Source organism: Geotrypetes seraphini, chromosome 15 (assembly GCF_902459505.1).
Source record: "Geotrypetes seraphini chromosome 15, aGeoSer1.1, whole genome shotgun sequence".
NCBI classification, from domain to species: domain Eukaryota; kingdom Metazoa; phylum Chordata; class Amphibia; order Gymnophiona; family Dermophiidae; genus Geotrypetes; species Geotrypetes seraphini.
This window is the reverse complement of record NC_047098.1, coordinates 28,197,688-28,221,993: the sequence shown is the minus strand read 5'-3', so window position 1 is coordinate 28,221,993 and position 24,306 is coordinate 28,197,688. Positions and strand designations below refer to the sequence as shown.

General features: G+C 44.6%; 1 protein-coding gene across 5 annotated transcripts; it reads left to right on the top strand.

Moving 5' to 3' along the window:
* The first annotated feature begins 884 nt into the window (after window positions 1–884).
* On the top strand, window positions 885–23,880 carry KIAA2013 (KIAA2013 ortholog). 5 transcript variants are annotated; one of them, XR_004537094.1, is made up of 4 exons: window positions 885–2,255; window positions 14,416–15,269; window positions 17,063–17,172; window positions 23,499–23,880. XR_004537094.1 is itself a non-coding variant. In XM_033921971.1 (3 exons), the coding sequence occupies exons 1-3, from the start codon at window positions 1,292–1,294 to the stop codon at window positions 17,084–17,086; spliced, it is 1,842 nt and encodes a 613-aa protein (XP_033777862.1). In that variant the 5' UTR covers window positions 885–1,291; the 3' UTR covers window positions 17,087–17,759. The 5 variants fall into 5 exon arrangements, 3 of the variants coding, with proteins under 3 accessions (XP_033777862.1, XP_033777863.1, XP_033777861.1); XR_004537095.1 differs by lacking the exon at window positions 17,063–17,172 and adding an exon at window positions 15,422–15,541; XM_033921971.1 differs by lacking the exon at window positions 23,499–23,880 and having other exon boundaries at window positions 17,063–17,759.
* The last annotated feature ends 426 nt before the right edge of the window (window positions 23,881–24,306 follow it).

Genomic DNA, 24,306 nt, shown 5'->3' with positions numbered 1-24,306 from the left:
AACAATTCTGGATATATATTTTAAACAATGTAGCACCTAAGGGACATGTCTAGGTTGGCCCACATCCCGCCCTAACCACTCCTCCAAAAACGCCCCTTTCTGCTCTGGGCGCACAGCAGGATTCAGAGGCCTAAAAAGTCTCTGGATACGTTTAAAAAACCGTTTCAGTTATCGGCACTTGGACGACCTGTCTTTTAGGGTTTTTAGATGTATTTCCATTTCAATGAGCCCCATAATATTTAACCCTCCCTTTTATAAAGTATGTGGTAGTGGCTGTCGTGAGGCAAACGTTTTGACCCACCATGATAATTGTCTTTGTAAAAGAAGGCCAATTAGGGTTACCAGATGTTCGGATTTCCCTGGACATATCCTCTTTTTGAGGACATGTCTGGGGCTTGGGATGGCTTTTCAGAACCCGGCACTTTGTCTGGGTTTTGGAAAAGTTTCTAATGTCGGGATGGCATCCACAAATGCGTGGATGCAACACGATGATGTCACATGCGTGACGTCGTGTCGTAACCGTGCATGCGCAGATGCCGTCCAAACGCACAAAACAGGTTTAAGGAGGTGGGGCTGGGGGGCGTGGCTATGGGCCAATGTTTCTTTGTAAATCTACCCATTTTGATAAATAAAGCATTCTGTATTTGTTAGTGAATAAAATCAACAAAACTGGCTTGTTCTTCTTTAAATTTGAATTTTAAAAAGTACTGCCTGAGAATCTGGAAAATCCGAAAAACCGGACTGACCCAATCCCGGAGCAGTCTGGATTTTACTAGCAAGGTGCGATAGTGGTAAGTGGTTTTATTGGTTGAAGATCAGGACGGAGGCGGCACCGAGTAAAAAGAAGTTAAGGGAAGATAGATAGAGTACTACAAATCCGGAAGTAGAGATTGGTTTACAAGCAGGCTTCACAGCTGCTGGTGGCCTTGAAACGTTTCTTAGTGCGCAGATGCAGAAGAGTGTTGCATCCGCCCACTTTTCTCCTTTCCCTCTGTAGCTGAACGCGGAAGTGAAGAAGAGAGTGTTGATGCGTTGTAAATGTAAACAAGATTGAGGACGAAGAGCTTCCGGCTACAATTGGCTGAAGTGTCACGCTGATTTCGCTGTAGTCCTCTCAAGATTAGCGAGAAGCTACAGCGTTCCGAGCTGGCGGCTGTTTGTGTGCCGGTTATTTGTAGCAGCAGCACAGGGGTGAGCGGCGGAAGAGTTGGTGGGGTCAGGGCCAGAGTGGCTCACCCCGCTCCGACACCTATGCCCTTAGAGTCCTGCACTTCGAGGATCAGTCTCCCAGATGTGGCTGCACCAGAGGTTGAAAGGGTTTCCAGGGCTTCTGTCCAGCAGCTGGGCCCGTCGGGTTCTGGCTGTCCTTTGCTTTGTCTTAATCGTATGTTGGTATTTGAGTTCTGATTCTATTTTTCGTTTAGTCTGGCGTTCAGGACAGTCTAGTGCAGCTGGAGAATGTTTGCAGGCTGAGACTAAACTGTGGAAGGCCCTTTCTAATCGAGGAGATGCATATATTATTCAGCCTGCAGGAGATGAAAGGACTATGATGAAACCGATACTGGTAGGTAATGGGTATACGTTGGTGGACATTGGTTCAAACCAGCTTTGGGTATCTTCAACTGCCTCAAGCCCTGCCTTTGCTACAGAATATCCCCCTCTACTGTTGATAAAGCCTCTAGGCTTCTTGTACTCTCAAGCACAGGCAACAGTTGTTCTATTCCGAGATGGTGAGGTCAGTACAATTCGTTGCATTCAGACACTACAGTCTCAGGCACCCAGAGACTGTGTCTCTGTTCATGAACACTTCTTGTGCCATCGAAGTCGCCCTCATCTGTGCTTGCAGATAATCCGCATATCAAACCCAAGTGAAAAGGTTGTTGTTTCCTTTGAAATGTTTTCTCTTACACCACCATCTCTTGGAACTAAGTTCATTAGTAGTCTGGAGAAGGTGGAGGACAGACACATCTTAATATACTCAGGTCGGGTGTCTCTGTTTCCAAACAAGATTGTACCCTTTGTAGTTGCTACGAAGAAGTTGGTGGACAGAGTGCAAGTGCGTCCTAAATCTGATTTTACAGAAATTGTGCCCTCTGTGGTTTATATTTCTGAGCCAGTTGAATCCACAAAGCTAGAAGAAACCTTTAATAAACTGAGAGAAACTGCAAAGAAGGAAATGCTGGCTGTGATGCAGATGGGAACTGAGGATCTGTTTCAGGAACATAAAGAGATGTGGTCAGACTTATTTATATCAGGTAACGTATAGAAGTTTGCTGACATCAACTTGTTTTATGTGGTAATATGTGATGTGACAGGGAAAAAGATCAAATTGGACCATCCAGTTTGTTTATTGAAAACTTCCACATAAACTTCTGTTGGCAGCTCAACATTGGCTCCTCCTCATTTCTCACCTAGATATCTTCTACCTGAATTTTCAACACTTTCCTACCATATCAGTCCCAAGTGTAATCTTGTGCTCTTCTCTATGGAGAACTATTCAATAAAAATATTTTTTTTAAAATCTATTAAATTAGAAGCCTCTACTGGTAGGCAAATTCAGTCCTTATTTTTTTTCTAGCATTAAGACCAGCAACTTAAAGGCATTTATGCAAGTTGGCTGTTATCAAGAGTTGTAGGTAATTCTAAGCTGTATGAGCCTGTAAGGGTAAGAAATTTTCCTTCAATGATAGAGGGAGTATAAATTTATTTTTAAAATTTCTATACCGTTTAAAACTAAACGGTTTACATAATTTACATACATAAAATTGTAAAAAAACATAATTAGACAAACAAATAATCCTCGGAGAACATTTCTACAAAGTAACACCAAAGGCTTATACAAAAAGTAAGGACTGATTCTACAAATAACAACACTAACATTATTGACTAGAAAAAGGCGTCTACAAATAGCTGTGTCTTGAGTAATTTTCTAAAACGACCTTTTTCACAGCATTTTTGTATTTGGCCCACAAAGGAGTTCCATATTTTAACTCTTGCACAACAGAAAGTCCGCATGCTTTGGGTTAGAATTTGTTTTCAGTAAAGCTAAATTCTCACAACGTAATGATCTATTTGGTAAATAATTAGACATGTTGTTCTTGAACAATTCGGATATGGTTCCATACAAAAATTGATGGCAAAATCATTATCCCAGGACAAGCAGGCAGCATATTCCCACACATGGGTGACGTCACCGACGGAGCCCCGCAGCGGACAGCCTCGAAAGCAAACTTGCTTGAAGATCTCGAGCTTTCGAGTGCTGCATCGCGCATGCGCGCGTGCCTTCCCGCCCGAACTAGGGGGCGCATCTCCTGTGAGGATCCTCAGTTCAACGTTTTCCGCGGAGCTGAGAAGACTTGTCGACTTTGGTTCCCGTAGCGTTGTGCCTTCTCTTCACCGCGGCTGAGTACTTTTTGTTGTTTTCGGTCACTGTGTTCCAATTCTGTTCTTTAAAAAAAAAAAAAAATAAATAAAAATCCTTTTGTGTTTTATTTGACGTCAGGTTGGGAGATTGAGGCCTAGGCCTCTCTTCCTCGTTCTCGACACGGACTTTGTCCTATCTATGTCCCGGCCTGTTACCGGGTTTAAAAGGTGTTATCAGTGCGGCAGGACTATCTCCATCACTGATCCCCATAGTAGGTGTATGATCTGTCTCGGGTCGACTCATCGCCCCGAAGATTGTCTTCGCTGCCTCACTCTTCAACCTCGTGCCTTCAAGCGCCGCTGCGACAGGTTCTTAGAACTTTTCCCTCGCATGGAGCCTGAAAAAGCTGTGGCCTCGGTCGAGGCATCTGTTAAACCCTCGACTTCGGGGCAACCCTCGAGTGCTAAAACCTCAACCTCACCTCCTCGACAGGCCTCGGCCTCGAAGACCTCCGGGTCCTCGGCCTCGAAGGCCTCGGCGGTGTCCTCGAAGCCTGGATTGGGGGGTAAGTCTCCTGCTTCCTTTTCAGGTACCATCCCTAAGAAGCCGACGGAGTCTGCGTCCACGCAACCTGGGGCTCCAGGTTCGACTCCGTCTTCTCGACCATCTTCAAAACGTGCTTCCAAGTCCAGGGAATACTCTCATTCGAGGTCACCCTCCTTGGAACGCACGAGACCACCTGTGACTCCAAGTCCCTTGGTCTCCGTCCCCATGTTTGAGGACATGCTTAAGTCAATTTTGACTACGCAGATTTCCTCGATAGTGGCTCAGTTGGTCCCGGCCTCGACTCTGTCTTCGCAACTCCAGCCTGAGCAGCAGTCTGCACCTCGTCGACGATCTCCTCGTCGCAGGTCTCGATCTAAGGTTTCCTCGTCGGATTCCTCTCCTGAACGGGTTGCTAAACAATCATTGCCTCGATCGAAGCATCGGTCTCGGTCTTCGAAGCTCACTTCCTCGAAGAGCTCGAGGCATTCGGATCTCGCTTCGAAGATTGTGCCTCGCTCTCACAGTACCGTTGCCTCTTCGGTTTCATCGAGGCATTCGAGGTCGAGGTCTCCACCTTCGAGGCGTTTGTCTCTGGATCAATCTCCTCTGGCTAAACCTCGTACTCCGCGCACCTCTCCAACTCGGAGCCTTAAGCGGAAGCATTCAGCCACTCCTCCTCTGACTGACAGTGGAGCATCCTCCATCACTTTGCACCTCGAATCGGAGCCCGTCTCTCAATATTCGCGCGAGGCTTCTCCATCGTTTTCAGTGGCGCCTCATACTCGTTCTGCCTCCCTTGAGGAAGCCTCGACCTCGAAGTCTTCTTCATTTGCGAAATTCGTTTTCGACATGGGGCAGGCGCTTAATATAGACTTGCATTCCGATTCGAAGTACACGCCTGAATATCTGGCGGATATGGAGATTTCCCATCCTCCTAAGGAGACTTTGCGTCTGCCCATGACACCGGTGCTGAAGCAGACTTTCCTGCGGAATATGGAGACTCCTTATTCTGTGACAGCGATCCCATCGAAGTTGGAGTCTCGGTATCGCACTGTTCCCTGCAAAGGTTTCGAGAAATCTCAACTTTCTCATCAGTCTCTAGTGGTGGAATCGTCCCTGAAGAAAGCTCATCCTTCTAAGGTGTCTGCAACAGTCCCACCGGGGCGTGAAGGATGAACTATGGACAAGTTTGGGCGCAGACTTTATCAAAATTCAATGATGACAAATAGAATTTTGAATTACAACTATGTCTTTACTTAATATTTTAATTATTTTTTGAAGCAGTTGTCATCCTTTTGCCCAGACTGGCCCAAAGAACGCCTTTCTGAATATAAACACATTATTCAGTCTCTCTCTCAATTGCGTCTCTTCATGTTGCAGGCATCTTATGATGCTTTTGAGCTTTCTTCCAGGGTCTCGGCATTTGCAGTGGCCATGCGACGTCTTGCATGGCTCAGGATAGTGGACATGGATCCCAATTTACAGGATCGTTTAGCGAACCTGCCGTGCCTAGGTTCTGAGCTTTTTGATGACTCTATTGAGGCGGCTACTAAAAGGCTCTCTGAGCATGAATGCTCCTTCGCCTCTCTTCTTCGTCCAAAACCAAAACCTTCTGCGACTAGAGCTTACAAACCTCCAGCTCGTCGCTACCCGATGAAGTCCACGCCGGCTTTCTCTAGGCCTCCACCTAGACGGCTCCAGCAACAACGTCCTCAAAAGTCCCAGGCGCCTGCTCCAACCAAAACAGCTCTGTCTTTTTGACGGTCCAGTGGTGAGCATTCCAACCTCCTTGCATCCAAACTCCTCCCTACCCATCGGAGGTCGCCTTTCCCTTTTTTTCATCTGTCTGGGAAACCATTACATCGGACCTTTGGGTCCTTACGGTCATCCGCGAGGGATACTCTCTGCGCCTACTTCAGGTGCCCCCAGATCACCCTCCAGGAGAGTGTCTTTCCAGTTCCTCGCAACTCCCCCTTCTTCTTCAGGAGGCTCAGGCGCTTCTTCGCCTTCGAGCGGTGGAGGAGATTCCTCCTTCCGAACACAACCTGGGGTTTTACTCCAGATACTTCCTAGTTCCAAAGAAGACGGGGGATTTGCGACCCATTCTGGATCTCCGAGCTCTCAACAAATTTCTAGTCAAAGAGAAATTTCGCATGCTCGCTCTTCCGGTTCTGTACTCCCTCATGGATCAGGGAGATTGGATGTGCTCACTGGACCTCAAAGAGGCTTATACTCACATTCCTATCCATCCAAATTTTCGCAAATATCTCCGGTTCAAGGTGGGGAACCTTCACCTTCAATACAGGGTTCTTCCGTTTGGCTTGGCAACCTCTCCCCGGGTCTTCACCAAGTGTCTAGTCGTGGTAGCCGCGGCCCTTCGTGCTCGGGGACTTCAAGTTTTTCCTTACCTCGACGATTGGCTTATCAAAGCTCCTTCTCTTCCAGGGGTTACTCAAGCGACCCTTCAGACTATCTCTTTTCTTCAAAGTCTGGGGTTCCATATCAACTTTCCCAAATCTCAGTTGGTTCCAACTCAATCGATCCAATTTATTGGCGCCGTGTTGGATTCTGTTCGCATGAGAGCTTTCCTCCCCCTCAATCGTCAGGACACTCTCTTGCGCCTTTGTCATCACGTAACTTCCCTGTCGATTCTCACGGCTCGATAAATGATGGTCCTTCTGGGACATATGGCATCTACGGTGCATATGACTCCCTTTGCAAGACTCCACCTTCGCATCCCTCAGTGGACACTGGCGTCCCAGTGGCAACAAGCTCTGGATCCACCCTCTCGTCATATAGCGGTGACGCCTTCATTAAAGAAGTCTCTCCGCTGGTGGATGCTCTCTTTAAATCTTTCCAGAGGTTTGCAGTTTCACCATCTTCCTCATCAGAAAGTTCTCACAACAGATTCGTCCGAGTACACATGGGGAGCCCACGTAGATGGTCTCCGTACGCAAGGTTTATGGACTGCCACAGATCGTCGATGTCACATCAATCTGTTGGAACTCAGAGCGATATTTCTTGCTCTCAAAGCTTTTCTTCACCTCCTTCACGACCAAGTAGTCCTTGTTCGGACGGACAATCAAGTAGCGATGTATTATGTCAACAAACAGGGCGGGACGGGTTCCCACTCCCTTTGTCAGGAAGCTCTGAGGTTGTGGAATTGGGCGATTTCTCACAACATCCTTCTTCGCGCTGTTTATATTCAGGGCCTTCAGAATTGCCTTGCAGACAAATTGAGTCGTCTGCTTCAGCCTCACGAATGGACGCTCAACTCCCCCACACTTCGTCAAGTATTCACTCGATGGGGGACTCCTCCGACAACTTCAAACTACCTCTGTTTTGTTCCCGCATTTTCTCGCCTCTCCGTCTCGAGGCGGATGCTTTTCTTCTGGATTGGAGGGGTCAGTTCCTCTACGCCTTTCCTCCTTTCCCTCTGATTCTCAAAACCCTTGTCAAGCTGAAGTCGGACCATGCCACGATGATTCTTATAGCACCTCGGTGGCCCCGTCAACCTTGGTTCTCTCTTCTTCTTCAACTCAGCATCAAGGAACCTCTTCTTCTGCCAGTTTTTCCTTCTCTGCTCACTCAGAGTCAGGGGTCTTAACTTCATCCAAACCTGCAGTCTCTTCATTTGACAGCATGGTTCCTTTCTACTTGACAGATTCTGCTAAATTTTCTCAGTCTGTTCAGGATGTATTTCTGGCCTCCAGAAAACCGTCCACTCGTCAATGTTATGGTCAAAAATGGACCAGATTCTCGACTTGGTGTTCCACTCATAGTCTTCAGCCAAAATCTTCTCCTTTGGCTTCCGTTCTGGATTATTTGCTTCATTTATCTCAGTCAGGTCTTCAATCTACATCTATTAGAGTTCATCTTAGTGCAATTGCTGCTTTTCATCAGCCTTTGGATGGGAAACCGCTCTCGGCACACCCTCTGGTTTCTCGTTTTATGAAGGGTCTTTTTAATCTCCATCCACCTGTCAAACTGCCTCCTGTTGTATAGGATCTTAATGTTGTTCTGGCTCAACTGATGAAACCTCCGTTTGAACCTATTGACTTGGCTCATTTTAAATTTCTTACTTGGAAAACTGTTTTCTTGATTGCCCTCACTTCAGCTCGTCGAGTTAGTGAGTTGCAAGCTTTGATCTCGGACCCGCCTTTCACAGTTTTTCACCATGATAAGGTGGTTCTCCGTACACATCCCAAATTCTTACCTAAAGTAGTGTCTGATTTTCATATCAACCAATCTATTGTGCTACCGGTATTTTTTCCTAAGCCGCATTCTCACCCTGGTGAGGCGTCACTGCATACTTTGGACTGTAAACGTGCGTTGGCATTTTATCTTCAACGTACTCAACCTCACAGAACTTCTCCTCAACTTTTCATTTCTTTTGACCCAAATAGATTAGGTCATCCAGTCTCGAAGCGTACCATCTCCAATTGGATGGCTGCTTGCATTTCTTTCTGCTATGCTCAGGCTGGTCTTCCTCTACAGAGTCGAGTGACGGGCCACAAAGTCAGAGCTATGGCGGCTTCTGTTGCTTTCCTCAGATCAACTCCTATTGAGGAAATTTGCAAGGCTGCCACTTGGTCCTCGGTTCATACTTTCACCTCTCATTACTGTCTGGATACTTTATCCAGGAGGGATGGCCATTTTGGCCAATCTGTTTTGCAAAATCATTTTTCGTAAATTGCCAACTTCCCTCCCCCCTTTTTTTTTACTTAGCTTGGAGGTCACCCATGTGTGGGAATATGCTGCCTGCTTGTCCTGGGATAAAGCACAGTTACTTACCGTAACAGGTGTTATCCAGGGACAGCAGGCAGATATTCCCACAACCCTCCCACCTCCCCTGGTTGGCTTCTTAGCTTGGTATCTGAACTGAGGATCCTCACAGGAGATGCGCCCCCTAGTTCGGGCGGGAAGGCACGCGCGCATGCGCGATGCAGCACTCGAAAGCTCGAGATCTTCAAGCAAGTTTGCTTTCGAGGCTGTCCGCTGCGGGGCTCCATCGGTGACGTCACCCATGTGTGGGAATATCTGCCTGCTGTCCCTGGATAACACCTGTTAAGGTAAGTAACTGTGCTTTACTGCTTTATATTGTTTACTAGTTGTTTAGCCCGTTACATTAACGGGTGCTAGCAGCCCTTCTCCCTTACTTTTACCTCCTCCCTGTCCAGCAGCACCCCCACCCATTCCCTGCTCCCCCTATATAGCAGTAGCCCTTCTCCTTTTATCTCCCCCTGTTCAGCATCACCCCATTTCCAGCTCCCCGTATCCAGCAGGAGCCCTTCTCCCTTCCTTTTACCTCCCCCCCCTCCCGTCTAGCAGCACCTCTTCCCTGCTTCCCCTATCCAGCAGTAGGCCTCCCTTCCTGATACCTCCCCCCCCCTGTCCAGAATCACCTCTTCCCTGCTCCTTCTGTACTGCAGCATCCCCTTACCTGCTCCCCCTGTCCAGTCCGGTGATCTCCGAAGGGAGTCTAGTTTCTGTCCGGTCCCCGCCAGATGGAGGGGAGGGGAGGAGGAAACAGCCTGGTTGAGAGTTCAAGGTGAATCTTCTGAATTTTATTGTAGAAGAACTCCGACCTTGTCTGGGGAGAAATGAAAGGGGGGATAGGCGGCGAGGGTGCTTTGAGTAGGGAGTTTAGTGTGGCGAGGACTGGAGCTAAGAGAAGTGGTTGTGGATATAGTATTCTTGTTTGGCCAGTGAGAGGGCAGACTGGAATGATATCAGCATGAATTTGAAGTGTATGAAGCCAGCATGTGCATGGGATTTAAGCCAGACACGTTCAGTGTAACGGGCACATGAGCACAGGTAGCAGATGGAGTGTGTGTGTGTGTGTGTGGGGGGGGGGGGTTGGCACACCTAACAGGACGTGAGATTAGAGGAGCAAGGGTATCTAGAGCAGAGGAGAGAATGGTATTGTAAGAGGATGGCTTCATTGACAGTCTTGCTTGAAATAGTAGTTGAGAGGGTGAGACAGCAATGGCGAGGACTCTGGGGTCAATAGCCTGAAAGTTCCTGAATGTGTTGGTGGCGATTGGCTGGATCTGGGGAGAAGGGTGATGAATAGTGAATGTTAACAGGTGATGGTCAGAGAGGGGAAGGGTGGTATTGCAGAATTTGGAGGTTGAGCAGTTGGAGGAAAGAATTGGGTCTATCTAGACAGTGTCCTTTTTGGTGTGTAAATGTCTTGGAGCACAACAGGAGATTGTATGAGGATGTTAGGGCAAGGAACTTGGAAGCGAAGGAGTCAGAGAGTTCATCGACATGGATATTGAAGTCACTGAGGATAAGGGAAGGAGATGAGGATTCGATGAAGGAGGAGAGCCAGGAGTCAGTCAGTGAGGAAGGAAGATTGGGATGTGTTGGGGGGCTGGTAGATGACTGCTACTCGGAGAGGTAGGGGAACAAAGACAAATGAGATGGACTTCAAAGGAGGAAGAGCATTGAGATGGTGGTGGGAAAAGGTGTTGAAATCTGCAAGAGGGTGAGAGTAGTAGCCCCATGCCACCTCCTTGACTAACCAGGTGAGGCATGTGGGTGAAAAGGTAGCCTCCATGATACAGGGCAGCAGTTGAGATACAGTCATCAGAGCAGATCCAGGTCTCTGTTAGGGCAAGCAATTGGAGAGATCGAGAGATGAAGAGGTCGTGTACATAGGCAAGCTTGTTGGGAACAGAGTGGGCATTCCATAAGGCACAAGAGAAGGAAAGGGAGGAGGAGGGGAGGAGAGGAATAGAAATAAGGTTGATGGTATTGCAGGTTGGCCTGTAGGAGTAAGAATAGGGTGGGAGTTGGTTGGGAGGACCAGGATTGGGGTTGATGTCCCCAGCGGAAAGCAAGAGGAGGAGGGGGAAGGTGAGGGGGCACCTGCTGCTGTGACGTGGGTGAGGTGTACACAGGGACAGAAGGGATGACCAAATAAGAGGGAGAAAGTGTAAGATCTTTAGAGCGGAGAAGAGGGTAGAGGATAAGAAGGGAGAAGCAGTTGGTTTAAAGAGTGGGGTGACGTGTTAAGGTGTTCAGTGGCTTGGGGAGAAGGGAGAGATTAGGGATGGTTAATAGCAGCAGGAAGGGAAGTAAAGGAATCAAAACAGAGGAAGGGAAACTGGGAAGAAACTTGGTTGTGGACCAGTCTAGAGAGCCGAGGGACACGTGTGAAGATAAGAGTATCAGTGTTGTAAGATAGAGTATCAGTGTTGTAAAGAGGCAGTGAGGATAAGTTGAGGAGTATAAAAATTTTCTGCTCGTGCCTTCCCCACCAGACTGAACAGGATCACTCTCAATTGGGCAGTATCTTTTAAATCACTTGGTCATGTAATTCAAGGAGGGAAGGCAGATGAGAGCAGGTAAGCAAAGCAAAAGGTTTCTCAATTTTAGCCAGCAGGGGTGTGTCGGCAGAAAATAAAACTTTTAAAACCTGGAGACAGACACATGTGCATTAGGTATAAGCTATAGCAGTAAAATGTAAAGTTTACATTAACAGACAAAGATGATTAACTGTTAATGCAATAACAGAAGGAAATTATGTTTACATACAAGACATTAGCTGGAAGAGAGTCTCCCACCCCACCAGACAGAACAATAGACTTTAATGTGATGATAAGTCTTTGGCTAATAATATACTTTTAACGCCCCTTGTATGTTCTAGTTCAGTGAATAGGTGAAAGTTCCACAAACAGATCTGTCAAACTGATGTTTACTGTTACTACTTTTATTTTATTTTATTTTTATCTATCTCTTAGAAAACAGGGGCTGTTTAAACAGTACTGAAGCTTGTACATTTCTGATTCACAAATACTTTTAATATGTGCACCAGTTTCCTTTGGGTATGTTAACAGGGAAAGCAGACTCACCTGAAGGATCAAAATATGTATATCCTAGAGGAGAGGAGATTAGACACATTTAAATATATAAAATATGTTAATGCACAAGAAATAAATCTTCTTGAATAGAAAGGAAATGATAGAACAGTGTTCATCCTAAATTCTAGAGAACGTTTTTCTTAACTTTCTTAAACCAGATAATGCTGACAGGAACAAGCCTCAGAAAACGGAGAAAACAGTTTGCTCGGAACCGACAGTAATGTGCAGCTAAAGTGAAGAAGTGTTGCTAAAACTTTATCCCTGTTGCAGCGGGCGGGTAAATTTGTCCCGCGAAACGTAGGCCTCGTCAGAAGACAGCAAATATAAAGCAACCACTTCGCTTTCAAAAAGAGCAAAGTTATAAGCTAAGAAAGTATGAAGTATTAAGTCAATTTTTGAAGTACTTAATGAGCTGAGAATTTCTGGCACATAAGCACATGCACTTTAAGTATTTTCCAATTTCTACTCTTGAGCAAGATTGAAGTATTGTAGTACTAAATGAATTGAGCTGAAAGTATTAAATGAAATGAAAATTATTTACAGCAATGAAGTAGCCTCAATGAATTGAGCTGAATAGTATCAAATGAAAACCATTTTCAGCACTGTGGCACTTTATTGAAATACTAGTCTTATAGCCCGTTACATTAATGGGTGCTAGAATGTGTGTGTGTGTCTGTATTTCTTTTTTTCTCTCTCTCTCCTTAGCCTGTTTCTGTATTTCTTTCTTTCTGTCTTTCTTTTTCCTCGGCTGTCCACCATCATCCCTTTGCCTGCTTCCCCGTCCATTCTCCCTTCCTTTTACCTCCCCTGTGTCCACCACCACCCCTTCACTGCTCCCCTTATCCAGCAGCAGCCCTTCTCCCTTTGTTTAAATACCCCCTGTCCAGCAGCACCTCTTTCCTGCTCCCCCTGTCCAGTAGTAGGCCTCCCTTCCTTTCTCTGCCCCCCCCCGTCCATCAGCACCTCTTCCCCTGTCCAGCAGCACCTCTTTTCTGTTCCCCCTGTCCAGCAGTAAGCCTCCCTTCCTTTTCCTGCCCCCCTGTCCAGCAGCACCTCTTTTCTACTCCCTCTGTCCAGCAGTAGGCCTCCCTTCCTTTTTTTTTGCCTCCCTCCCCCCCGTCCATCAGCACCTCTTCCCATGTCCAGCAGCAACCCTTACCTCCATTCTTTTTTGTCTGCCCTCCACCGACATCCGCCTCAAGCCGCCGCAGCCTGCAGGCACGACCTGCTCTCACTACCCTCCTCGCTGTCGCGCCGTTCCCCCTTCCCCCCCGGGGAAGCTTCGTGCGTTTCTGACTTCGGCAGCCTCCTGTCTGTGGGCTGCTCGCCTGTCTGTGTGCACACATCTGCGGGAGGAGGAGGCCGGGGTTGTGCAGAGCATCAACAGCAGCAGCTCAGCCGTGCAGCCAGCAATAGGTAGAGTCGGGGTCGGGCATGGACCTTGTGCCGCCCGAGCCGGCTCCTCACTTCGCTCGTGGAGGCGATTGGTGGATGGCTGCAGTCTCCGGCCCGCTTTCAAAGTTCATTTTTTAGTTCAAAGCCGACGCCGCAGCTCCTCTCTCGATCCCCGCCTGGTGCGGTTCAAGAGAGGAGCTGCAGCGGCGGCTTGAGCTAAAAAATGAACTTTGTCTGGTAATTGCAAGTGTTCATGCTCGCTGCCAGAGAGAGAGAGATGCTGGTAAGCACGCATGCGCACTCTTGTGGCCACATCCCGACAGATCAGATCTCAGGGAACATGCGGCAAGAGTGCGCATGCGCGCTTAGCATTTTATTATTATAGATAGATAGCACTGAGGCACCTTTTTGAAATACTTAAAGCGCTAACGCACTTTAAAAAGTTTAAGTACTATTTTCTGCTGGTCCTGAGTGTTCAGCTGAATTGTAGTTCTTTTTAATATAGAGAATCATTAGTTATTTATGAGATTAAAAAAAAAATTTAATGAAATATTAAAATTTGATGAATTGTTTAAGAGTTAGGTTAGATTAAATAAGCAGATATTAATAAGAAACTAAGTAACTTATTTATAAATTATTAATAAAGTAATTGGATTAACAGTCAAAATAAAGGTAGGAAGGACGGATTCAAGCCTGTGATGTCATCAGGAGTAGAAAACATTTTCTTCTCGGAAGAAATTCCAGTATGAGATAAATTACTCGTTTTTTGAGGCTTGTTCCTGTCAGTATTATCTGGTTTAAGAAAGTTAAGAAAAACGTTCTCTACAATTTAGTTTGTTCTTTCAATGGTTTTTTTGTTTTATATTTAACTATTTAATTAACCATTTAGTTTTGTAGATTTATTGTTGTATTAGAACAGTATTCATGACATGAAAGTCCAAGAATGCAGATTCAGGAACAGCGTTAGGAAATATTTTCTTTTGGAAAGGTGGTGGGTGTCATATACTCTCGAAAGGGGAGTATCAGCTAAAATCATAATGAACTCCAAAACAATCTGGAATAAGGCAGTGGATTTTTATTTGCAAAAATTGAAAGGATAGTAGAAGGCATGAATTCCCCCCCCCCCCCCCCACTTAGTGTTGTTAAATGAAACCTGAAACTTAGCATGTTTTCTTGTCATTCTGTTCTAGTGATATGATGGATCACTGATACTATTACTGACCAACTTGTGTATTTTAGGTGTTGAGATGCGCAAGAGCATGGATTCACATACACCATCCAGTGAGACTGTTAACTTCACTTTATACCACATTCTGTCTAGCTCTCCAGCTCCCCTCCTGGATCCCCTCATTGCTACTGAAGACAAGGAGAAGATGGAGGCCACTCTGAACTATGTAGATCACTGTTTCACTGGTCACGCTACTATGCATGCAGAGAATCTGTGGCCCAAGACACTGAGCAGTGTTGGTCAGGTCTTGGAGCTCTTGGAACTTTGGAAGCTGACTTTGCAGAAACGAGGCTGCAAGGCATTGGTGGCCACTGGTGCCCATGGACTAATTCAAGGAATGGTGCTGAGCTTTGGCGGTTTGCAGTTCACAGAAAATCATCTCCAGTTCCAGTCAGACCCTCATGAACTTCATAACAGCTATACACTGCGTGGCATCCATTACAACAAAGATCTCATTAATTTAGCTGTGCTGCTGGACCATGAAGGAAAGCCTTTTCTGCATGTGTCTGTAAAGCTCCAAGGCAAACCGGTGCAACTCTATGCCTGTGAGGCTGGATGCCTGAATGCACCTGTAGAACTGACCTCTGAGGTCAAAGGTCACATGTTCCCAGTGATGGTGACTCAACCCCTCACACCACTGCTGTATATCTCAACAGATCTGATCCACCTTCAGGATCTGAGGCACACACTTCATGTGAAAACTATTCTGCCCCACGAAGAGCACATGGCAAAACAAGATCCAGGGCTGCCCTTCTTGTTCTGGTTCAGTGTGGCATCTCTCATCACGTTGTTCCATCTCTTCCTCTTTAAACTCATCTACAATGAATACTGTGGACCTGGAGCCAAGCCATTCTTCAGGAGTAAGGTATAGACCCACTGCTACTCTTGGCTTTATCCTACCTTTAAGAGCCTCACTCTTATTCAGGCTCTGGTAGTTGTACTTGAGAGGGAATTTTCTGCTAAGTGAGGCCCTTTGTGTGTGCCCAGATGAAGGCATTTCTCTTTCTCATTCCATAGGAGAGGAGACTGTTATGGGGGTAATATTATACTCACCAATGTGTGAAGGACAAAGCACGTATTTGCAGCCCATTTTTCTAAAGTATGAGCGCACATCTGGCAGAATTGCAGCTAAAACCGGTCAGTGTCCACATACGTTGAGAGCAGGTGTAAATGAACCCACGTGATCAAGCCCATTTTATAAAATATGTGCTTAGATTGTAGATCTACCCAAATTCTGTCTCAAAACACGCCTACATGTGAGTCACATAAAAGTACATGCCTTGTTAACTACGTGAAGCTTATGTGCATAAACCTAGGGGTAATTTTATAAGAGACCTTATAATGTGTGAAAAATATTTATTAAAATAACCCCCTATAAAGGCTGCTCTTTTGTAACTACCCAATGATATCTTAATTGACTAATAAAACCTATTTTGTTAAAAGGTTCTGAGGCACTTTTGTAAGTGCCATGTTGGGCAACGGGATGCACAGGAAATTGAAAGAGTGTTTTATGTGGAATGATTTGATACAGACATTGTGAATTTTGTTGTTGAAGTATAAGTTTGGTACAGAAGGGCAGCAATGGCAGCAAATGATTGCTTATTTTATTTTTTTAAATTAATTTACAAGTATCCACTTGTTTTGGAAATACAGAGAATAAAGTATTAAAGCAAAGAAAAGGAATTTAACAACATTCCCGTTAATAATAAGAAATTGTTATCTCTTCCTCGGACCACAATTAAGACTGGGGGGAAAAACATACAATAAGGAGATCAATTAATGAATAAAGTAATAGGAAATATACTTAACGGGTTATAACACCTTCCAATTTTATATTAATTCAGAATCTCCTGGACTGGCTTTTTGGTGTCTAAAAAAGCCCTAAGCTGTTCTGGGACAAAAAAAGCATATTTTGTCCCAGAAAATTTAATTAAGCATTTACATGGGTAGCTTAGCAAGAAAGTAGCCCCCAATGTTTTAACTTCTTGTCTCATATTAAGAAATGCTTTTCTACGAACTTGAGTAGATCTAGTCACATTGGGAAAGACCCAGATTCTCTGTCCCAGGAATAAAGCTTGAGAAAAACTAAGAAACATACACATAACAGAATTTAGGTTTTGTTCAAATACAAACGAGACAAGAAGAGTTGAACGAGATTGGATTTCTAGGGATTTTTCCAGCAGCAAAGATATTATTTAAATCGCCAGTTTGTAATTTTTCAAATTCATGGTTATTAGCCAACTTCTTTTTTTCTGGAAGATAATAAATTCGGTTTATGGGCGGCAAAGCTTCTTAAGCGTGTCATCCTGTTGGCTTTAAGGAAATTAAGAAATCGTAGGTTCCAGATTGTTTATTTTCTGGGGGGTTTTCCCTCTCCTCTTTTTCATATTCTTTCCCAGTTGACTTATCTCAGTCATTGAATCAGCAGCACTTAGCTGAGGACAACACACCATGGCTATAGTGTAACTTATTTTTATTGCACCACTAGATATAAGCAAACACATAAGAGCTTAATCTAGTCAAGACAGACAAATGGGATAAATAAGAAATTAGAGTTTTTAATTTTTATGGGTCTGATTAAAATATGTATTTGTGGGTCCTAAATCTTGCTACTGATCATTCTTGTTCAACAATGACTGGTATTCCTTCCCTTCCTAGAGGCTGCAGAAGTTGCCACCCTAGCCCCACAAACCTGGAGAGGGAAGGAAAGACCTGACTTGGAAATTGGACTCGGGTGCTCCACATGACAGTGTGCCGAGTTGCTACTGGTCTGACCCTTAAAATACTTTTATAAGTGTTCCATTTCCAGCACTGCCTCCTCTGTGTCTGTTCTTTAGTTATTCAGATATGTATTCATTTGAAATTTTGCCCCCCCCCCCCCCCGAGCCTCATAATGAACTGGGTCATTGGGGAACAATAAAACTTACATTTCCCTGCTCTTTTCCCCTCCTCTGATGCCCAATTGCTTCTGTTTTAAGGAAGTTGCTATACTTACTACTTTATGTCTGATGGGGAAACTAACATATATACTCTAATCTAAGCTGAGATTTGGGGGCTAAAAAATGGTGCTCCCAAAATGGGGGTCCAGCTTATATTTGGGTCGGTGCCCATCTGCACCCCTCCTGGACCAGTTGCAGGCCTCCACCGGGCCTGCCATAAGATCTGGTGGTCCAGTGGTGGTCCAGGACAGGAGGGAGCTCTCCCGCCTACCCCGCATACCTTTCAATTCTCTGATGGTCCAGCGGTGTCCCAGGACATGAGGGATCCCTCCCACCTCCTTTCCCAGCTGCCTGTGGCAACTTTTACCTCCCTCCCGCCTCCCCCATGTACCTTTCAAATTCCTGGTGGTCCAGCAGTGAACCGTAGCAGGAGCGATCTTCCTGCACTCCTGCCCCATGCAGAGCCGCTAGCTGATTGGCTGTAGCTCTGCAAGGGGCAGGAGTGCAGGAAGATTGCTCCTGCTCTTGGTCACTGCTGGACCATCAGGGATTTGAAAGGTACATAAGGTAAAAGATGCCACAGTAGGCTGGGAAAGGAGGCAGGAGGGATCCCTCCTCTCCCAGCCCACTGCTAGACCACAAGGTCTTACGGCAGGCCCAATGGAGGCCTGCAAGGCATTGGGAGGGAGGGAAAGGGGCCAGGTTACAGGGTGCAGAGCCTGGGAGAGTACTTGATTATTAACACCCCCTCCTCAGTTTATATTCAAGTAAGCCATTTTTCCTCCTTTTTGGGGGGAAAAACATTACCTTGGTTTATATTCTGGTGGCTTATATTTGAGTATATATTTTTTTTGACGTTTAGATTTTTTTTTTGTTTTTTACTGGAGAAATACTTCACAAAGTAAATTTTTGAGTCCAACAAATATAGATCAATTTTCTTTATCACAATTGTGGTATATCTGCTCTTCTGTCTCATTTGAAGGGATTCACTTTTTTTTCAGCCGGGTGGGGGGTTAGTTACTTACTGGGCTGCATTTGCTTTAGTCCCTCTCTTAATGTAGGATTAGCAAATGCTACACTGAGATTTTCTTATTTTGTAACAATACACAGCAGCTTTCAGGAAAAGTATCCATCTCTTGTGGGAGTACCTCATGGGTACTGGGGTGTCAGATCATTGGTGGGAGCAGTGATAACTGAAATCTGACTTCATTGTCTAAGCATATTCAAGTGCTAGTAGTTATCTGAAATGGCGCTGAATACTTTGAATGTGAAGAAAAATTAATGATTAAGGATGTGCATTTATTTGAAATATTTCCCTATTACATGTTTTTTAAATCAAAATGACTGAAACCCCCCTCAATTTTATTGGTTTTTCTCTGAGCTGTGAACTAGTGAAGACATTGCTCAGAAACGAAAAGAAAAAACCCATAAACAGCATGAGAATGTAAAAATAATGAACAATTTTGCCCTGTATACCCCTATTAATTACTTTTTTTTTCTTTATGAATGTTGCATACGGTTGTTTTTAAATGTACTGAAGTGTTCTTAAGAAGTTGATAAACGTACCGCCCATCCCTTTTACTAAATTGCTATAGCAGTTATTAGTGTAGGGAACCACACTGCTCCCGACGCTCATAGAGTTCCTATGAGCGTCGGGAGCAGTGCAGAGCATTCAGCGTGGCTCCCTGCGCTAATAACCACTATTGCGGTTTAGTAAAAGGGAGGGGGGGGAGTTTAGTGTAATATCCACTTGGTCATGATTGTCTTAGAACTTAACTGCTTGCGAGAGAGAGAGGAGGCCCAGCCAGTGCAGAAATAGCCTGCTTTACTGGGACAGGCAATGTGTCGCCACCCATTCTACTGCAAAATGTTTGCACTCTTAACATTTCTGCCTCTGTATCACTTTAAGACAATAGATGCTGAAATAAAATCTGCAGTCAAATGCAGCCCCGATGCTGTCTTTCTGCATTAGCCTTTCTCCAGCTATACTAGTTTGATAGTAGAAGTAAAGTTTTTTTTTTTTAACTTTTTTTTTCTGGCCTTCCAGCTGTCTTGAAAAATGCCAGACTAGTCTGAATATGTATTGTGTAACCTTGTCTGAGTCTTCTTCCTGTCTCTCTGCCATTTTTTCTTTCTGATCTAACTGCTAATAAACAGTTTTTTGTTTAAATTTATAAAAGTTGAGATCCTTCAGTTTCACCACTGTAAAATGGAATTAAATGGTGTCTCAGTCAGATATTAGAGATGAAATCCCTTTCTGAAGCAACTTTGTTTCCTATAAAGCCAATACCGAAGGCAAGCCCTAGGCCCCCTTCCCTGTTTTACTATAAGTGTAACAATACAGCTCTCCCTCACTATTTGTGGCTTTCTTATTCACAAGTTTGATTATTTGCGGGGGGGGGGGATTTTCTCTTAAGTTTCTTCTAATTTTCATCTATTTTCAGGCTGCCCGCACCTTACCTAATGGTCTAGCGGTGACGCGGGGCAGGAGTGATCTTCCTACGCTCCTGTCCCATGCCGAGCCATCATCAAAATGGCTTCCCTGAGTTCCCGTTGTAGTCTTGAGACTACAGCGGGAACTCGCAGCAGCCATTTTGATGACGGCTCTGCACGGGGCAGGAGCGTAGGAATATCGCTGCTGCCCCGCGTCATCGCTAGACCACCAGGTAAGGTCTGGGGATGCAGGAGGGAGGCAGGGGTGGGTCAGAGCTGGCCCAAAACTTATCTGCAATTTTTTATTTTTTTATTTTTTTTCCTATTCGCGGGCTGGCTCTGCACCTAGCCTCCGCGAATACGGAGGAGAAGTGTAATTCCTGCAATTATTTAGATTGCTAATGCTATGCTAAAACAGACCCAGCCTCCCCATACTCACAGAAGACTGGGCTTTAACCATGGTGTGTCTGTACAGCTCAGCCTTCTTGGGAGCTGCTTGTTGCTAAATCACTAATATTTATGGTTATAACCACTGCGGAGTGCTTTCTTGGGTACTAGATACAGTTGTACCACTGCTTTGTTTAGATTTACCCCAATGTTTTTCTTAGGGGTCTCACAGCTGTTTACGGTTATAACTGTTACTTTACACAGGTAATATCAGTGGCACATTACTGTCCTCTTGTGATCAAATTTTTCCATCTTCCTCCCTCATGCAACACCTAGTCTGGCCATTGTGGTGATGAACCTAGACCAGGACTTAGGCACCTTTATACTCTAGAGGGAAAACTGCAATCATGAGTCCTGAATCTTACCAGTAGGTTTCACCCTTAAGTAACAGATGCAACTTCTCCCCCTGCCTTCACAGCATCCACAGATGCCCTGGGACTTGTAAGACTTGACTTGGGATCAAACAAACAGCCTTCCACATCTTGGTATAGGTACAAGATCCTTTATCTGAAACTCTGAAAACCAAAAGTTGATGCTTCATTTGTTTAAAGGTCCCAAAGTTTGGAACATCTTTGTATTTGAAGTGCTTGAAGCATTCTAATGTTTGCTGCCTTTTGAATTAAAAGTGGCTGGTAGCAATTTTATGGTCTTATGGTCTGTCTTTTTTCTGACTTCCAAAAATTTAAATATTTGGTCCCAAGGATTTTGGATAAAAGACTTTTGTACCTGTACTGAAGCACAGGTAATCAACATTTAAGCAATATAATAAAAAAAGCTTATGCATTAATACTGTAAGGTCCAGGCTTAATTTTTATTTATTTAAAATTGGCCCAAAAATGGGGGTCCTGGTTTATATTCAAGCCAACAATACAACCCCCCCCCCCCCCCAGAATTATTGCAGGCCACCGACTCTGCGTCCTGCCCCCCCTCCCTGCCCTAGCCTCATACCTCATCTTGCTGATCCCCGGTGGAGTTCCTGCCCTGCTGCTAACCAGCTGCCACGAGTTCTTCGGCCGCTGAGCAACACGAGCAGGAGCGCGATTTGGTGCTGCTGCTTGGTACTGAGATCAACAACCTTATGAGGCACTGTTTAAAGTCTTATTCCTGGAATTGTCACCATATAGCATATATCCAATTCCAAGCTTCTAACCTTTAGGATATTCTTTCTGTGTTACTCCTTTAAATCCTTAACTGATGTTGCTACTTCTGTTTTAGCCATAGACCTCAGAAACACCCCTCCTCCGTCCCATAAAGGTTATGATCTCATAACGGGGAGATTCATGTGTAACCTCCTCATCGGTCAAGGCTTAAATTTTTAATGGCTGATGCTCAATAATTTTATATTTATTTCAGGCTGGAGAGAGGGGGGGGGCGGGTCTTTCAGTGTTTGCACTATAAAAAGAGACCTTAAGCATGCCGCCGCCATCTTGTATCTTAAGAGTCTATGCGGATGGTGGTTAACGGCAAGGTAAGAGACAGCAAAAGTTTTGGTTGTGGTAGTTCATAGTATGGGACTAAGGGAGTTGCGTGAGCGGCTTAGTAACATGATTCTGTAATTTTTGCTTTAGAGTGGATCCCTGACGAAGCGGCAGCGAAACATGTCGGGTCCACCAGCCTAAGTACAGCAACACTTTTGAAGATAAGTACATAAACTTCATTAGTCGTTTTAAAGTATAAAAAGTGTTCAAAATAAATATAAAATTATTGAGCATCAGCCATTAAAAATTTAAGCCTTGACCGATGAGGAGGTTACACATGAATCTCCCCGTTATGAGATCATAACCTTTATGGGACGGAGGAGGGGTGTTTCTGAGGTCTATGACTAAAACAGAAGTAGCAACATCAGTTAAGGATTTAAAGGAGTAACACAGAAAGAATATTCTAAAGGTTGGAAGCTTGGAATTGGATATTGGATTTATGCTTGGTACTGAGAGGCATCCTTACTGGCTCCTGCATTAGCACAGGAACACATTGACAAATAATTGCATCTTCAAGCAGGGATTGGATGGATTCCTGAGGGATAGAGGGATCGTGGGGTACTGAGTAAACCAACCTGGTCGTGCATGTGCAAGACCGGAGGGCTAGGACTTCGATAGAAGGGCAGAACTTAAATGGGAAACCAAGGTGACAGGGGAGCCCCTTCTGATGATTCAGACAGGCCTTGACCTGTTTTTGGCCACCGCGGGAGCGGACTGCTGGGCAGGATGGACCTGTGGTCTGACCCGGCAGAGGCACTGCTTATGTTCTTATGTTCAACATTTTCTTAAAGTTCAATCTCCCATAACAGAATCTCAGAATATCAGGCAGCGCATTCCAGAGCTTGGCGCCAGTCACAGGCAGCATTGTTGCCCCAATCTTAACATGAGAGACTTAACATCTTACCCTCCAAACTCAATTTCATACTATTTTCAGATCTCAAACATTTTCTGGGTTGATAGATTAAAAAAAAACCACCTCACAACCTTTAGTAACATTGGAGAAACGTGATATAAAATTTGCTGTATGATTGAAAGAATCTTAAAATGTACTCTCTGCTGCATAGGTAACCAATGCAATTGTTTCAACACTGGGGTTATATAAGTCATTCTTAAAACCCCGGTAATCAATCTTGCAGCAGAGTTAATTAACATCTGCAGTGCCCTTATCTTCATTTTAGTAACTCCCAAATAAAGAGAATTGCAATAGTCCACTCTACTCAGTATTAATGCTTGCTCCACACTGGGACAATAGCCTCGAACATAGTTTCAGCACTGAAGGGTCTTTAGCTCTAGCCTCTGCCTTTAAGGCAGCCTGCAGGGACGATGTGAGCTTGGAATAAAATGGAGAATTGTTTCTGTGTTTCCTAATTCAGTCCCTCTTATGTTGCTCCTGTCCCTCTTCTGGTTCCACAGTTTCACTTCCTTTTTGTTTGTAAATTAAACCCTTATAATTCCTGCCACACTCATGATTTAAAGGAAGACAACAGCATTTTGCTATCTAAACCTGAGCCAGCAGAATCAAAGTGTGTGTCAGGGAGGTGGGGGGGGAGGGAGGTTGTGCTGTAGCTTTAAGAGGAGAGGGACACTCATTGTGCTCTTGAGCAAGTCACTTTATCTCCCATTGTATTAGGCATCAACTTATATTATAAGCTCTTTGGAACCAGAACTTATTGTCTGTGGATTGTAAAAATGCTGTAAATTGCCTCTGAACATATATTTGAAAGGGGGGGATTACTAAAAATCCAGCAATTAAATTTATTTGTATTGAAATAACAGCTTGTTTTATTGATTGAACAGGAAGCTGATACTGTAATATCTGAGTGAGGAATCGCACATGCTTCAGGTCCAGAAATGGCCAGAAAGGACCTTCTGAAAGCAGCTGCAGCTGCAGCAATTACCCTTTTGTGCCTTGATGGGAAAATCAAAGTGACTTTCAGATTGTTGGAGTGTGTTCTAGAATTACTTTATAAATGATAAATTAACGAGTGTCATTGAAGTGATTTGGATAAAAGTTTTGAATACCCCTCTATCTGCCTGTGCTTTTAATGGAAAAGTACCTCTAGATTCTGTTCCCTAATGTCAGTATGCCTGGTTTTATCTTGATTGGATTTTGCTTAGTAACAGAATTAAAAGAAGGGTAATGGGTTAATTTTTAAAGCCTCCCTAAGTTATGACAGCTTTTGGGTGTATGTGTGTTTTGTTGGGGCGGGGAGGGAGGGGGGGTTCTGGTTATATTCATTTCCATATTGGAACACGACTACTGTATTTTGGGTTTGGAAAGTTTGTTCCTGTTGCATTTAACAAACCACATGAGTCTATTCTGCCTAGTGGAACAGATTTTGTGTTCTGGTGATTGAAGACTACTTCGTTTAAAAATGTTGATGTTTTCAAATAAAAGATTTTTATGTAAACCTTCATGTTTCTTGACCTAGCAGTTTGATACTTTTCAGATCACTCAGAACTAGGGCTGGGACATAGTGCCATGAGCCGCCTCTTCATGTATTCTTTTTCCTTCCACTCCGCCTCCATGGACCAGAGCTCCATTTGGAACCTTATAGTCATGTGTCCTAATGTCAGCCACTAGGTATTGGTAGTACACAATAAG